Source organism: Pseudorasbora parva, chromosome 23 (genome assembly GCF_024679245.1).
Source record: "Pseudorasbora parva isolate DD20220531a chromosome 23, ASM2467924v1, whole genome shotgun sequence".
Classification (NCBI taxonomy): domain Eukaryota; kingdom Metazoa; phylum Chordata; class Actinopteri; order Cypriniformes; family Gobionidae; genus Pseudorasbora; species Pseudorasbora parva.
The window spans coordinates 10,667,175-10,683,055 of record NC_090194.1 but is presented as its reverse complement, the minus strand read 5'-3'; the positions used below and the strand labels follow the sequence as shown (position 1 = coordinate 10,683,055).

General features: G+C 36.6%; 1 protein-coding gene across 3 annotated transcripts in view; it reads left to right on the top strand.

Moving 5' to 3' along the window:
- Positions 1-15,881, top strand: part of trpc7a (transient receptor potential cation channel, subfamily C, member 7a) — a 31,482-nt gene that overhangs the window by 2,460 nt on the left and 13,141 nt on the right. Inside the window, exon 1 of one of the 3 annotated variants that reach the window (XM_067433594.1) lies at positions 2,746-3,092. The exons of 1 other annotated variant lie outside the window; for it this stretch is intronic. In XM_067433594.1, coding sequence (XP_067289695.1) covers positions 2,857-3,092 — 236 coding nt within the window. In that variant the 5' untranslated portion in view covers positions 2,746-2,856. Of the gene's footprint in view, positions 1-2,745; positions 3,294-15,881 lie in introns of those variants that run through there. One more of the 3 variants, XM_067433593.1, reaches the window with a different exon arrangement.

The window sequence follows — 15,881 nt, the reverse complement described above, 5'->3', positions numbered from 1 at the left end:
TAATGTTCGTTTCAAACACCTAATCAAAAAAATCACATAAATTATAATGAGGTTTTGGTAATTTCTATAATATTATCAATAACAAAAAACTCTACTGGCATAATATAATATAATTGATATAATGCAAATAGAATAAAAATAATTGTTATAGCTAATCTCATACATTTTTGTTAATTTCTAATACATTTCCAAAATTATCAATACCACAAAAAAACTACTTAATATAATATAATATAATATAATATAATATAATATAATATAATATAATAATATAATATAATATAATATAATATAATATAATATAATATAATATAATATAATATAATATAATTAATATAATATAATAAATACAAATAGAATGTCAATAATTTTTGTTAATCAGTTTTAGATTGGGTCAAGTGTATATAAGTGTATAATTATATACAGTGCATCAGGAAAGTATTCACACACTGTAAAAAAAAAATGTTGGTTTTTGTTGGTTTGACTTAAAAAAGTAAGTAACCTGGTTGCCTTAAAATGGTGAGTTTATTGAAATAAAAAAATTGAGTTGATACAATGGAAAAAAAGAAATTTGTTTAATAAATAGAAACTCAAAATATTTTTGTATCTGAACCACATCAAAAATTTGATAAATCATGAAAATAGCACAATTTGGCATGTTTCAGTGCGTCATCAGAAATAAAACACACACAATTACCCAATATGCTTAAAAAATCTTTTAATAATATTTTAATAAAGGTTGTCAAATCTCAAAGTGTTCATTGTATTAACTCAAAATTTTAATTTCAATAAACTCAAAATTTTAAGGCAACCAGGTAACTTTTTTCTAAAAAAATTTGTTTTTTTTACAGTGCAGCGCTTCACTTTTTCCACATTTTGTTATGTTACAGCCTTATTCTAAAATTAATGATTCGATTTATTTTTTTACTTTAATTCTACAAACAACTAGCCATAGTTAAAATGTGAAAGAAGTTTATTTGAAATCTTTGCAAATTTATTAAAAATATAAAACAAAACAAAAAAAATCATATGTACATAAGTATTCACAGCCTTTGCCATGACACTCAAAATTAAGCTCTGGTTCATTTTGTTTTCATTGATCATCCTTAAGATGTTTCTACAACTTGATTAGAGTCCACCTGTGGTAAATCCAGTTGACTGGACATGATTTGGAAAGGCACACACCAAGGTCCCACAGTTTACAAACCAATCCATGAAGTCCAAGGAATTATCTGTAGGCCTCTCAGGCACCGATTTGGGGAAGGGTACAGAAAAACGTCTGCATCATTGAAGGTCCCAATGAGCACAGTGGCCTCCATCATCTGTAAATGGACTAAGTTTGGAACCACCAGGACTCTTCCTAGAGCTGGCCACCCGGCCAAACTGAGCGATCGAGGGAGAAGTGCCTTAGTCAGGGAAGTGACCAAGAACCCGATCGTCACTCTGACAGAGCCAGAGTGACGGAAGCCACTCCTGAGTAAAAGGCACATGGCAGCCGCCTAGAGTTTACCAAAAGGCACCTGAAGGACTCTCAGACCATAAGAAATAAAAATTCTCATGGTCTGATGAAACAAAGATGGAACTCTTTGGCCTGAATGACAAGCGTCATGTTTGGAGGAAACCAGTCACCACCTAGCTAACACCATCCCTATAGTAAAGCATGGTGGTGGCAGCATCATGCTGTGGGGACGTTTTTCAGCTGCAGGAACTGGGTGACTACAGGATCGAGTGAAAGATGAATGCAACAATGTACAGAGACATCCTTAACGAAAACCTGCTCCAGAGCGCTCTGGACCTCAGACTGGGGTGAAGGTTTATCTTCCAACAGGACAATGACCTTAAGCACACAGCCAAGATAACAATGAAGTGGCTATAAGGGTAAACTCTGTGAATATTCTTGAGTGGCCCTTACTTGAACCTGATTGAACATTTCTGGAGATATCTAAAAATGGCTGTGCACTGATGCTCCTCATCCAACCTGATGAAGCTTGAGAGGTCATGCAAAGAAGAATAGGAGAGTGCTTCAACAAAGTATTGAACATAGGCTGTGAATACTTATGTATATTATGAATGTTATTTATATATATATATATATATATATATATATATATATATATATATATATATATATATATATATATATATATATATATATATATATATATATGCAAAGATTTTAAACAAGCTTCCTTCATTTTGTCATTATGGGGTATTGTTGGTAGAATTGAGAAAACATGAATTTAATCCATTTTGGAATAAGGTTGTAACTTAACAAAATGTGGAAAAAGTGAAGTGCTGTGAAAACGTTTTGGATGCACTGTATATTCTAAAATAAATAAATGAATATAAATACTTTTTCAGAATGAATAATAATTTAAAAATAAATAAAAATTAAAACTATATAGTATGTAAATAGTTATATATAGACTAATTAAGTTTTCTTTAACAGAAAACAGAGTGGTGAATTCAAGTTGTTTTGTGGGACAATTTTATGTGTGTGTGTGTGTGTGTGTGTGTGTGTGTGTGTGTGTGTGTGTGTGTGTGTGTGTGTGTGTGTGTGTGTGTGTTCTGAAAAAGAAAATGTTTTTATATGGTGTTGCATTTCCTTCATATAAAAAAAAGGATGTTTTGATACCTTTAATGAAAAACCCATTAAAAGTATTGAAACTTTTTTGGTTTACCTTGTGCACTGTCCATAGAAGTGGTGGGAGGTGTTAACCTGAAGGGTGGGGGTAAAGGGAGAACCAGAATAAAAAGTGCGTATTTTACAAAAAGGTGAGGACAGGCTGCCACACTTGTTGCTGAACAAGACATGGACCGGATCTCTTACTGATCTGCAGTTACTTTGCTATTAAAATGCTGAGTGAGAGAGACGACCGCGATATGCATGCCAAGGAGCAGTTCATCATGTCTCACGCCGCGCTCTGCACCATACCGCTCGCGCTTACAGCGGGAGACGCTGCTGCCGCCTCAGCAGAGACCGAGCGCGCGAGACGCACACCGGCGCGAGGCGTATCCGACACTCAGGGTGAAGAGTTCACCTACAGCGACAGAGACACATGCTGTCGCCCTGATGGACCCATGTTAAACAGGTGCATGACTCTTCCTGGTACCCTAATAGACAGTAGAGGAGAAAACGACCCCACCACGACAGAGTTATCAGATCTTCGTGAAGTTGAGGTATCCAAACACGAGTTTGGCCATAACGCGCACAGGTTATTCGACAGCGACGATGACCTGGAATATCAGGCGCACCATCACTGGCATCCTCATGATAGCGGCTCGCACTATTCGTAAGTAGCCTACAAAACATCACGTGATCAGTCGTCATCAGGCGTAACATTGAACATTTGGATTGGAAATGACTTGAAAATATGGATTTGGATTCAGCTTATGGAAATTTTGCAGTTAGTTTATAATTTTCTCGTTTAAAAGCTTCATTTTCATGTGTTTTACCTCAATACCCAGCATAAAACTCAAAAAGAAGCCATGAATGAATAAATGTGTTTATGTTCATTATTAATAGTTATTTGATTTTATTTATTTTTAAAAAATCATTATAATATAAGTTATATATAAATAAAATAATTATAGTTTGAGTTTTTGTTTTGTTTCAAACAAATCAAGTTATTAACAACTTATGTAACATTAAACAACAGAATAATAAACGTCACTGTACGTTGTTAGACAGTTCATTTAAAGGGATACTCCACCTAAAAAATGTAATTCTAGATCACCCTCCTCTGAGCTGTTTGACTTTCTTTCTTCAGATGAACAAAAATTAAGATTTTTAGTCCATGAGACCCCTAAAACTGACACTTGCAACCATGCAAAACAAACACGATGAATATAGGACCCCATGCAGTTGATGAATCAGTGTCTTTTAAAGCAGAATGATAGGTGTGTGTAAGAAAAATGCTAGTATTTTAAACTTTTTAAATGAAAAATCAACACTTTCAGCTAATTTTAATATGTGCATTTGTGAGTTCACGATGATGGGACGGTCACAGACAGGGCTTATATTAAGCTAGGATTAGACTCAATTAGGACATTTAGCTTTTATAACCGTGTCCTGGAAAGAAAACATTACTGGTATGCATCTTAAGGCAAAACAATGGCATAAAAGTTCAGTTAAAACTTACAGTTACTTGTTAAGTTACAGCCTTATTCCAAAATGGATTCAGTTCATATTTGTTTTCTCAATTCTATTCCCACCTTCACAGCAAACCATTAAGAATTAGGTTTAGAACTAGATATAAATGTTATAGTAAGAGTAAACCGAGCAAATTGAGAGTTGTGAAGAATAATATTTTCCAGACTTTGCTTCTGAGAAAAAGAGAGTTAACTCATGCATTTAGAGCTGCAGAAGAGATCTCAACAATGTCACAGACGTTTAGATTTGTCAAGACAGTCAGATATTCAGATATAAAACCAAATAGTTTATTATACTGTCAATCACATAACTAATCACACATTTTTCTGTAATAAATCATGATTATTTTTTTGTAATCATTTCAGTTACTCTCCAAATTATTATAAAAAACAACTTAAATACAGTATTTTAAATATTTGTGGTAATGCCAAATTATTTTTATTCTTTTAATCACTGATATTAATACTACACTGTAAAAAAATGATTTTTGTTGGTTTAACTTAACTGGTTTAAACTAAATAACCTGGTTGCCTTAAAATTACAATTTTAGTTGATACAATGAAGGAAATTGGTTTAATAAATAGACAAATTAAAATATAATTGTATCTGAACCACTTACAAAATGTGATAAATCATGACAAAGCATATTAGGCATGTTCATTACATCATCAGAAATAAAACACAATTACCCAATATGCTTACAAAATCTTTAACAATATTTGAAAAAATGCTCATTGTATTAACTCAATGCAACCAGGTAACTTATTTTTTTTACATAATTTTTATTGGTAGGCATTCAACATTACGGTATAATTTATATCTATATCAATTTCAGCATTTACTAGGTTTTAAAAAATAACAGCTTTTAATTTAAGTGAACTTAAAACTATCTTCACATAAACATATTAAAATATTTACCTTCATATACAATGTGATCAATATACAGAAATTCAATAAAGTTATCAAATACTTTACAGTCTTTACTGCATAAATTATAAATTAAATAAAGACAAATCCTTATTAAAACAAAAATTTTCTCAGTTACCTTTGTTCTTTGGTTAACTTTAACGACAGACCTCACAGCAACTGGTTTATTAGGCTGCTGTCACTTTAAGAACTGCCGCAGCCGAACATGGCAGATCTGATGCGCTGTCACGCTTTTATTACAACTCGTTAAGTTCATTTAAGAAGTTATTTAAATATTGTTTTTATTTTGTTCAAGTGTGAAAGAGAATCGATTTGTGCATGCTACTGGCGCACGACTTTCTGAGGCAAAAACAACAGACCTCGTTGTTTTTGTTTTTTTTGTGGCACTTTAAAGGTTTTAAAGCATTTGCATGAATAAGAGCATGATCGAATAATGGAACTCTTGCCCAACAACCCGATCACATGTAAATGTGTATAAATACTACAAGTGTGCAATGTTGTGAAATGTAAAACTCATTTTGGCGTGCATATGCAACGCTGTTTTTTGCGCCGATAATATGATATGCACTTTATGGCGTGTATATGACGCGCTCCTGGGTAGGACTAGGGGGGTGGGGTGGGGTGGGGGGTTTGTATGTAAAATACGCCATGAAGTGTGTATCAAATGCATGCGAAAAACGGCGTAGCATAGGCACGCCAAAATGAATTTTGCCATATACATTCCACAACATTGCACACTCGTACTATTTATACGCATTTTCGTGAGATCCGCCTGAGCCCAATGACGACCAAAAAACGGATGCTGCGTTAATTGCGTTAAACATTTTTTACGAGTTTAAACCGAAGAAATTAATTTAATTCAAAAACGCATTGCATGCGTTAACACGCTAATTTTGACAGCACTAATATATATACATACCAAATCATCTGGGCTTTCATACTCTTACTTTATGTAAACTGCTGTCTCACTGGAATCCGTTTTTAGGAATTCATCTGAGACAAAGTTGATTCTTAAATTAAATCTCCTTGGCCTTCTCATGAATGAACATTGCAGTTATTAGATTGGCACAGTTCACACAGACCATATTGAAACATAAATTATTTAGCCTGTTTATTTCAATCTCGTTTAATTTCAGGGCTATTGACAGATGCATTTGCAGCCTTACAATTTTTTGTCCCCTGTGCACGCCGAAAACTGATCAGTAAAGATTTAGAGATGGAACAAAATGCCATTTTGCACACTAGCGAATCATAATGTTTGATTTATCATGTTGTGAAGCAAGGAATGAGTTTTATTCCGAGTGACACCCACAATTGTGATCCTTTACACAGTACAATTTGCGCTGAGGCTCTTGCAAAATGCAATAAAATTAGATTTCATCCTTTGCTGTCTACCTTGCTTGTGTTTGAATATAACTTGCTTACGGTTTTAGTTCAGGGTCTTTGAAGCCTTTTTAAGTCCAAAGAAAATTGACACTACAAAGCAGTTCTGGATAATTCAACAAAGTAATTGAATGAAGTACTGAGGTGAAGATCACACTGTAATAGGTTGTTAAGAACATCTGTTGGTTCCTCTAATGAGATGAAGCTCTAGTAAAAGGATGCGTGTAATTAGAAGTCCATCTGCATTGATCTCATTGACCACCACTGTAATTGATGGTCCTGTACTGTACTGTACTATAAAGCCATTCAGTGTGTGGTTGACCCAAAGGCATGTGTAATACATGGAGAATGGGTCAATGACGTGACACATTTTTGATCTTGTATATGTTTAGCCTGCATACAATAACAAAGATTAAAATAATGAAATTATTAGGGAAAATAACCTTATTAATAAACAGTTTGGAATAACCTTTCATTGTTATTGCATGTTGTGTCAAGTAGGTTTTTCCAGTGAATATATATTTGCAATCATGTCGTTGCATCCTTCATTATGTCTGTATTTTGAGTGGCAGTTTCTCTCTTGAGTCTGAAATACACAATTGAGTTTAGAGTTTGACTGTACATTTGCTTATGTAAAAACAATTATAAAGACCAAAATTAGCAAAAAAGAACAGTATGTGAGCCCTTTATTGTGTTTAAAGGAACCAGGCATAAAATCATGGGATAGCTTTAATGTTGTGTGTGTGTGTGTGTGTGTGTGTGTGTGTGTGTGTGTGTGTGTGTGTGTGTGTGTGTGTGTGTGTGTGTGTGTGTGTGTGTGTGTGTGTGTGTGTGTGTGTGTGTGTGTGTGTGTGTGTGTGTGAGAGAGAGAGAGAGAGAGAGAGAGAGAGAGAGAGAGAGAGAGAGAGAGAGAGATATTGGGCATATGTTTAGGCACTAAAAATGATAACAATATGGATCATAAATCTCTGTTACTTGCTTTGTTAAGAAGAGTAGATAAGTATCCTTGAATAGAGCTACTCACATGTTCCTTTAAACTAAAAAGAGGAAAAGACGTGATTGTTAGGAAACCACTTACAACATTAAAGTTAAAATGTATAGACATTTTAATAAAGAAATCACTTACCGGTTGAGAGTGTGTTGACAGTCTGCAGTTGTAGCTGAGCTCCCAGTTACAGATTTTAAAAAAATCACAGTGAAACATTGTAGCATTTAAAGTTTTCTTAAGGACGGCACAGTTCTAAATAGAACTGTTATATGTGTAAATAACCTTTTAAAGAACCCTATTTTTTTAGAGTGTACACTGAAAAAAAGTGTGTTGGATTTACATGATTTATTTGTGTACATTGGTCGCACATTAATCAATTAAGTTAAACGAACATCATGGAATTAATACATTTTAAGTGACTCAATTAAGTAGTCTCAAAGTGAATTTTATCTGGCTCCATTACATGATTCAGGCATTCAACTTCATATATTACATTTCCTATATTCATTCATCACCACTTCAATTTTGTATTTTTAAATGTTACACAACTCAATTATAATTCTTAACTAGCTAGTTGACATTAGCCTGATGTGGTCATACTCAATTCTAGTCAGAATATGAGTCTGATACGGCTCTATTGGGCTGTGATTAGGGGGCGTGTTTCAACAGAACCAGGAAAGACATCAATTGGATAGACCTACAACCAATCAGAGCAACGAAGCGACGCATTACGTTAGTTGTCAGAGCTCAACTGCACTGTGTTGCCAAGTCCGTGTTTTTTCTGCGGGTTGTTTTCCATTTCTGCGGGTTGAAGCGACTATTACTATAGACCCATGAGTGCGAATTTTAGCAGTCAACCTTGCCAAAATAATATATTTTACCCCTCAAACGCAACTACAAATGCTCAGTAGTCAGCGGATTTTGTTGTAAAAACTTGGCAACTCTGTCTGCATGCACGCTGAAATAAACGATCTTTGCCGGTGTTGTAAAGAAAAGAAAAGAATTTAAGGATACACAGTTACTTACCAACATGATCATTTCAGAGAGAAATAGTGAAGGTGAATGCATATACGAACTCCGTTTAGGATTTGAACAAATATAATCCAAGCGCCTTTGATGATGTGGTTACATTACTGTTTATCATCTGTCCGTCATCATCTAAAGCCCGCAATTTCATTGGTCCGAACAGTTTCTGTTCAGGCATAATCACTACAGACTGAACTGTCCATTCTCAAATACTGTGGGCGGGGCTGAGTTCGGCTGGCATCCAGGCTAATTTAACATACTCTATAGCTAGGAATAGCACACATTAACATCTTAAATGCTAAGCATCAAAAGCTTGTAGCAAAGCCTTAATGATGTTAATTGTTTTAGTCCACAGCCTAATCAAATGCTCCACTCTTCTCCACAATGGTAACCCACTGTAATTTAAATTGTTCTAATAATTCCCACTAAATTAAATATGTTTTTAAAAAAAAGTTTCCCCCTTTCTCATCTTGCTCAAAAATACATAAAATAACACTTTTACATATAAAATAACAACATTTACTCTCTCTCTCTCTCTCTCTCTCTCTCTCTCTCTCTCTCTCTCTCTCTCTCTCTCTCTCTCTCTCTCTCTCTCTCTCTCTCTCTCTCTCTCTTGATTTAGCCATATGCAAAGCATGCAGGGAACTAAAAAGCCCCGCCCAGTTTTGGTTAATGCAACACAAATCATTTACGTAAACCTCAATTTGATTTATATTTACGTTGATAGAACACGATCAAACTAAGTTAGTACAAAATGTATCAGAATTGTGTTAATTTAGCTCATTTTACTTAAACAATTTGAACAAGCAGTAAAAAAAGAATAAAAAAAAATCAATGTATTTGAATTTGATAGATGGTGTTTGAGATGAAAGTTGTCATCACACCATGTACTAAAATATGCTATGGAGCGTTGATGATCCAAAAAAAAAAAAGATTCATTGTCCTTAGTAAGCATGCAGTACAAGAATGGCTGTGTAATCTACATATTTAAAGTAGTGGTAACTGGATAGAGAATATAAAGAAGTGCCCACCATTGAGGGTGCAGTTTTGAGAACAATGATGGGAGAGAATTAGCCTGGATGCCAGCTCGGGCTGTTACGTCTGGCCTCGATCCATAGAAGAATAATTATGCCCGAACAGAAATTGTTCACACCAATGAAATCATCAGGGCGGGCTTTAGAAGATGATGGACAGATGATAAACAGTAACGTACACGTTAAAAAATTCTGAGTAAAAAACAACCCAATGTTGGGTCAAATATGGACTAACCCAGCAGTTGGGTTGTTTTAACCCAGCGTTTGGGTTGTCTTAAGCAAATATTTAACCCAACCGGAGGATTAAAACAACCCAAATGCTGGGTTAGTTCATATTTGACCCAACCCAGCATTTTTTAGAGTGTAATCATGCACGTCATCAAATGCGCTTAAATTGAATTTTTTCAAATCCTAAACGGAGACGGAGAGCTTGTTCGTAATATGCATTCACCTTCATTATTTCATTCATTCCTGGGTCTATATATCACATAATTGAGGTTGCTTCAACCCGCAGACATGGAAAACAACCCGCGGAAAAAAACACAGACACAGTGCAGTTGAGCTCTGTTGACATTTGACAACTAATTTCATGCGTCGCCTCGTTGCTCTGATTGGTTGTTAGTCTATCCAATTGATGTCTTTCCTGGTTCGGTTGAAACACGCCCCATAATCACAGCCCAATGGAGCAGTTTCAGACTCATATTCTGACTAGAATTGAGTATGACCACGTCAGGCTAGGAGAATGCCACTTGTGGTCCATTAGAAAGTGAATTATAAATCCAGAGTATTAGTGAAGATGGAATTGGCAGACACTGTAGACACCTCTCTTCTGCTTGTATGTAAATTGGAGACAATCCAAAATGGTGAAACATATAAAAGCATAATGTTTTGAATCATTTTCTCAAATCATTTCATTATGATAGAGGTTAATGATACAGGCCTATAGTGATTTAACTCTGATTGATTAGTTTTTCTGGGAAAATGAATAACAACGGATGTTTTCCATATGGCCGGCATTGTTGAAGTCATCGAAAGAAAAGAGAATGAAGAATGGGGGTTAACTGCAGGGCACAGATTTTCAAGACCCTACCTGGAGTTCCATCTGGCCCGCAAGCCGTATTCGGTTTGCACTTAATAAGCTGGAAATAGACAACCTGCTTGGTTAGAAGAGACTCACCTGCGGGAGTGTGGCCCAATCTGGCCCCACGCTAAATAAAGAAAAAATTTAAAATTGGCACTATGTTCAGTTCAGCTCAAGAATTTGAGGAAGATCATGGTTTTCAGCCGCTTGTTATCACAATTCCACTTATTTATAACTATAAATCAGTATTAGGATGTGACCGCTGACTCCACAAACAGTTTTAAACCGTTCACACACAAACAAGTCATGTTTGCTTGCAGAGCGCATACACAAAAAATGCACACACAGAGAGCCATTCATGAAACGAGATCTATTTTCTCGCACTTAAACGGGCGAATATGAGTCAAAATGTAAAATGTGAATTGTCAAAATGTTTTGGCGAGCATCTCGTCTTGAGTAAAAATAAAAAGTCTGAACGTAAAAAACAACTGGGAGAAAATCTGTGTGTCAGATCAACTTATTTAGCTTTAATAAGGTTTAAAGGTGCACTATGCAGGATTTTTGCTCTAAAATATCCAAAAACCACCAGGCCAGTGTTATATATTTTGTTCTGTTGAGTTCTTACAATATCACAAATGTTTCCAACTATTTGTAAATTGTGATAAAATTGCTATTTTAACCAAAGAACCAGGACATCTGAGGGATTTGCCTCACAACTGCGTCATATCTGCGTTACCCTCGGTTCGCAGTTTAATTTGGCAGAAACGCTTTACTCTTAGAAGTGCGCAACAAGTATCACAACAGCCGCTGAGAGAACACACAGAGTAACATCATAGCATGATTTTAAATACACTTAAAGGAGTACTTCAGCGCTGGGAAGATGAATCTGTATTTAAACTGGGTCATCAATGCAGTAGAAATGTGAAATTACTTTTTAATTTGGTGTCTTCTAGACTGAGAAAAGACAGAAAATGTATTTTTGTCCCATGGGGATGAAAGACTACAATTCCCAGAATGCTTTGCTGCCCTGTGCCATTCCCAACGCCACCAACTTGATTACACTGACTGAGTTAGAGGAGACACTACAATTAAAAACTGAACGTGTCTGTTCAATATAATGAGTGAGTCACCATGCGAGTATCACAGGACTGAGCACTAACTGCACGAGTGATGAGAGCTGAGGTAATCGCGACTACACTCGCGGCATACATTCACAACGCGAGTTCAGTCTGGCGCGTTTCAGTTCATGCCTTTACAAGCTTAACTTTCATAGAAATGAATTTGAGAAGTTAAAAGACTTACACTGCGCACCATAGCTCCGTTTAAATGAGTGCCTGTAGCTGCCAGCTGAGCTCTCCCTGCAAGCTGAGTGTTATCTCCCATCCCCCATGCGCGGATTCAAAACATGCGGAAATGGCTCCCTCTGCTGGCTGGAGTCTTTAGCCTTTGGGCAAACATTCCTCCTATGATGCAAAAATCGTCAATTTGCATCATAGGAGGAATTTTTCCAGAAATAAAATGCATAAATCTCTTGTCTCAGAGAGATATGAAGGGGAAAAGTACAAAAATTTGAATATACTCCAGGGTTTCTACTGATACAAAGCCATATGCTAATCGCTGAAGTAACCCTTTAAATGTATCTAATATGATAAACAGAGCTGAGTTACCTCGTACTCATGACCAGAAAAGCGGAAATGGTGCAGATGACTGTGCTGTCATAATAAAAGTCCCGCTGCTTGTGAGGCATGTGTTTGCGTAACATTCTTCCAGCGGCCTTGCTCAGCTCCCTCAACATTATGCCTTGCTCTGCTTCATACTACAGTAACGTTAATAACCGCATCCATGAACATGATTTCTGCCCGAGTCCTAGCCTGATTCTTTTTCACCAGCTGTGAGGTGAAGACCACACGTCCCAAGATTCTGAGCTCAAACTTGGGGTCATCAAACTACACCTTTGTTTTGAATATGCGCCCTCTAGCGGACGGAAAAGTTACATAGTGTAACTTTGATATATAGTAATTTGATACACTATAATATTTTGTACCTGAATACTGGTAGATCTTTATTTATTTAATTTGTATATTTGTTCTATGGTATTTTTTAAATATTATTTATGAAAATGCAATTTATTTATTCAAAAAATATTTATTTAGGCAGGGCAAGTAACCAGTAAACTCCTTAGCATTGAGCCTTGTGTATCTATAGTGTCCATTTTAAGACCTGCTCCTTTTGTTATAAAATAAAGTTACAAAATCTTTTACAGGGAAAAAATAAAATAACCATTCATAAATCCTCTCCTGTGGCCTCATAGGATAGTAAAGTATCCATCGAAATGCACACTTCAGAATCTCGGCAGGGTCTTTTTCCCCTCAGTTTTTCGAGTCAGACTGGACATACCACTCTATTGGCATATACTGTTTTTCACATAATTTATAGTTTATTCTCATTTCAGACTATAAAAGTCATGTGGTCCAACCAACACACAGATATGTAAAGAAACTGCATACAACATCATTATGTCAAAGAAAAAAACACATTTTTGTCAATGTCAGTAAGGTTGTCAAATATCAGATCATTTTACAGTTTTATGCAAGGCGAGGTTAGTTCGGGTTGTAAAATGTCATGTGATGCAAATCTGTTGACCAAGTTTAATTACAATATTTCTCAAACAGCGGCCTGTTGCACAAAACTAGGAAAAGGGATTAAGCCGGGATATCTTGGTGAGCTTGTCATCTGGATGCAAAATTTAGTACACTGCTGTTGTGTAAACGTACCCTGAAGGCACACTCACACCAAGAATGATAACGATAATGAAAGATAACTGTATATTAGTGGATAAATTGAGCCAGGATTACCAAGATATCCTAGCTTAATCCATTATCCTAGTTTTGTGCAATAGGCCCCAGGAGATCGCAGTGTTGATCAAAGCAGCGCCACAACCAGAATAAAAACGACACGTCACAATGAACAGAAAGAACTGAGGGTTTAAATACACACATGAATAATTAACAAGGAACAGGTGCGTAATACAGTCACTAGTAACGAGAACTCGGGAAAACAGTGAACGGGAACAATCGTGTTTCCTGACACTTATATGAGCCTGATTTCAACGCCAGAGAAATGCATAAAGCAAACTTGCCTGTGAACGCTTTATATACAGTATTGTAAATCCAGGTGACCACTTATATATCAATCTTATAGTATATTGTCATTTCGTCCAGCCCCAAAACTTGTGTCGTTTTTGTCAGTGTTTATTTAAAGGGGGGGGGGGGGGGGGGGGGAAACACTCAGTTTCAGTCAATCTCATGTCAATCTTGAGTACCTAGAGTAGTATTGCATTCTTCATATCTCCGAAAAGTCTTTAGTTTTATTATATTTATAAAAGAAATATGGGCTGTACCGAGTCTTTCCGGAAAAAAAACGAGCGCCTGGAGGCGTATCGTGTGGGCGGAGCTAAAGAATGAAGAATGCGCACAAAGCGGTGACATCCTCAAGCGTGGAGAAACCCATGGCTATCGATCTCAGCTAATAGATATGATCCAGAATCATTCGGAGGCTGAAATAAATTGAACAGGAGAAACGGCAACAGCAGGACGTCCGTCTCTGTGGTATGTACTGTATTTAGTGGCCTGTCAACATTTGTGTGTCTTTACTCGCAGTTTATGAGGACATGATTTGGTTTATGGACTATTGTATGCAACTAAACCTTAGCAGTAGCAAGCAAAACGGTTTTGCACGTCAGACTAGTGTAACGTTATAGATAGAACAACAATAGAGTCCGTTAGCGCATTTGAATGACGAAGCACGCGATCGTGTCGTTTGCTGATGTTTACTCACGCGACGAGCCAACAGCACAGACATTTGAAGCAGTTTTACTCACCGACTGCTTCCAAAGCAGGACCGAACCTTTATCGCTGGGACCGCTCCGTCAAAAACACACTTCTTTGGTATGATTTGGTGAAGTCCTGACAGCAGTGAACGGTGGAGATCCACTTTGCGACGCGACTGAAGTGATGTTGTGAAGCTTCCCGTCATTTCTGCGTTCAAATCGGTTCAAATGCAGCGCTGCCTTCCCGGAATGCTGTGCTGAAGTGTTGAAGTCGCTCGACGTCACCCATAGGAATAAAGTGGAGCACGGCGCGGACTATAACGACGACTGGATCTGCACCTGAGAGACTGTTTACGGCGTGCATTTCCTCTCTCTCGCTCTAGTCACGCACGCGCGCGCACACTACCGGGAGAAGAGCCCGTACGGCCCATACAAGGACCTTCTGCTCTGTCGACGTCAAGCCGAGCCATACTAAAAAAAAACTCTCTAAAACTTGTGAGAAACCGGAAGGAGTATTTTTAAAACAGAAATACTCCATCAAACGTCCAACATTAGTTTTTGAAACTTTGTCTATGTTTAGAATGGGAATCCAAGTCTTTAACAGTGTAAAAAGCTCAGTATGCACGAAACAGCATTTCACCCCCACCTTTAAACATCCAATTATGCAGAATATAAGATGGTAAATATTTAATTGATGAGCTGACAATTCAATAGATAACAATACAGTATATAGGGTATGATTTTACCCCAAAATTCAACATATTGAGACAAAATGATAACTGCAAATCCATTTGCTGCGATCCATTTGCTTCTCTTTTCTGTAGCTTTTGGCAGTCTGTAAAAATATTCCTTAGATTTCATTTCAAATCTATTTGTACAGTCAGTCTCAAACCTCTTTCCCATTTTAGATGTTTTTACTCTTTTTGCCACTCGGTGGGTGTAACCGCAGTCACTATGGACGGCGGTGACATCAAGTGCATAACCATTATTTTTCTAACTAGAATCACTATCTCTACAAAAATATTAAGCAGCAACCTCTTTTTTAACATGGGTAATTATAGGCATTTTTTTCTCTCAAAATCATCATGTTAGAATGATTTCTGAAGTATCATGTGACACTTCAGCTTTACCATCACAGAAATAAATTACATTTGATAATATTACATGTGATTGCAGTACCAGTTTGGGCCACAATTTTACATACACTTCCTTTAAAAACATACATTTGGTTACACTTTATTTTGATGGTCCACTTTAGACATTCAACTAACTATAAGGGCGTGTGTCCACCAAAGCGTTTTTTCACGCTGCTGGCTGGCGTTTTCAATTGTTTTCAATGAGAGTGCCGCATTTTTAGAACACCTGGAGCGCAACGAGGCGCTGAGCGAGGATTTCACGCTCACGCGCTGAGCGCTCAGCGTTTTTTCCTGGTCGCCGAGAGTTGAAGAATGTTCAACGAG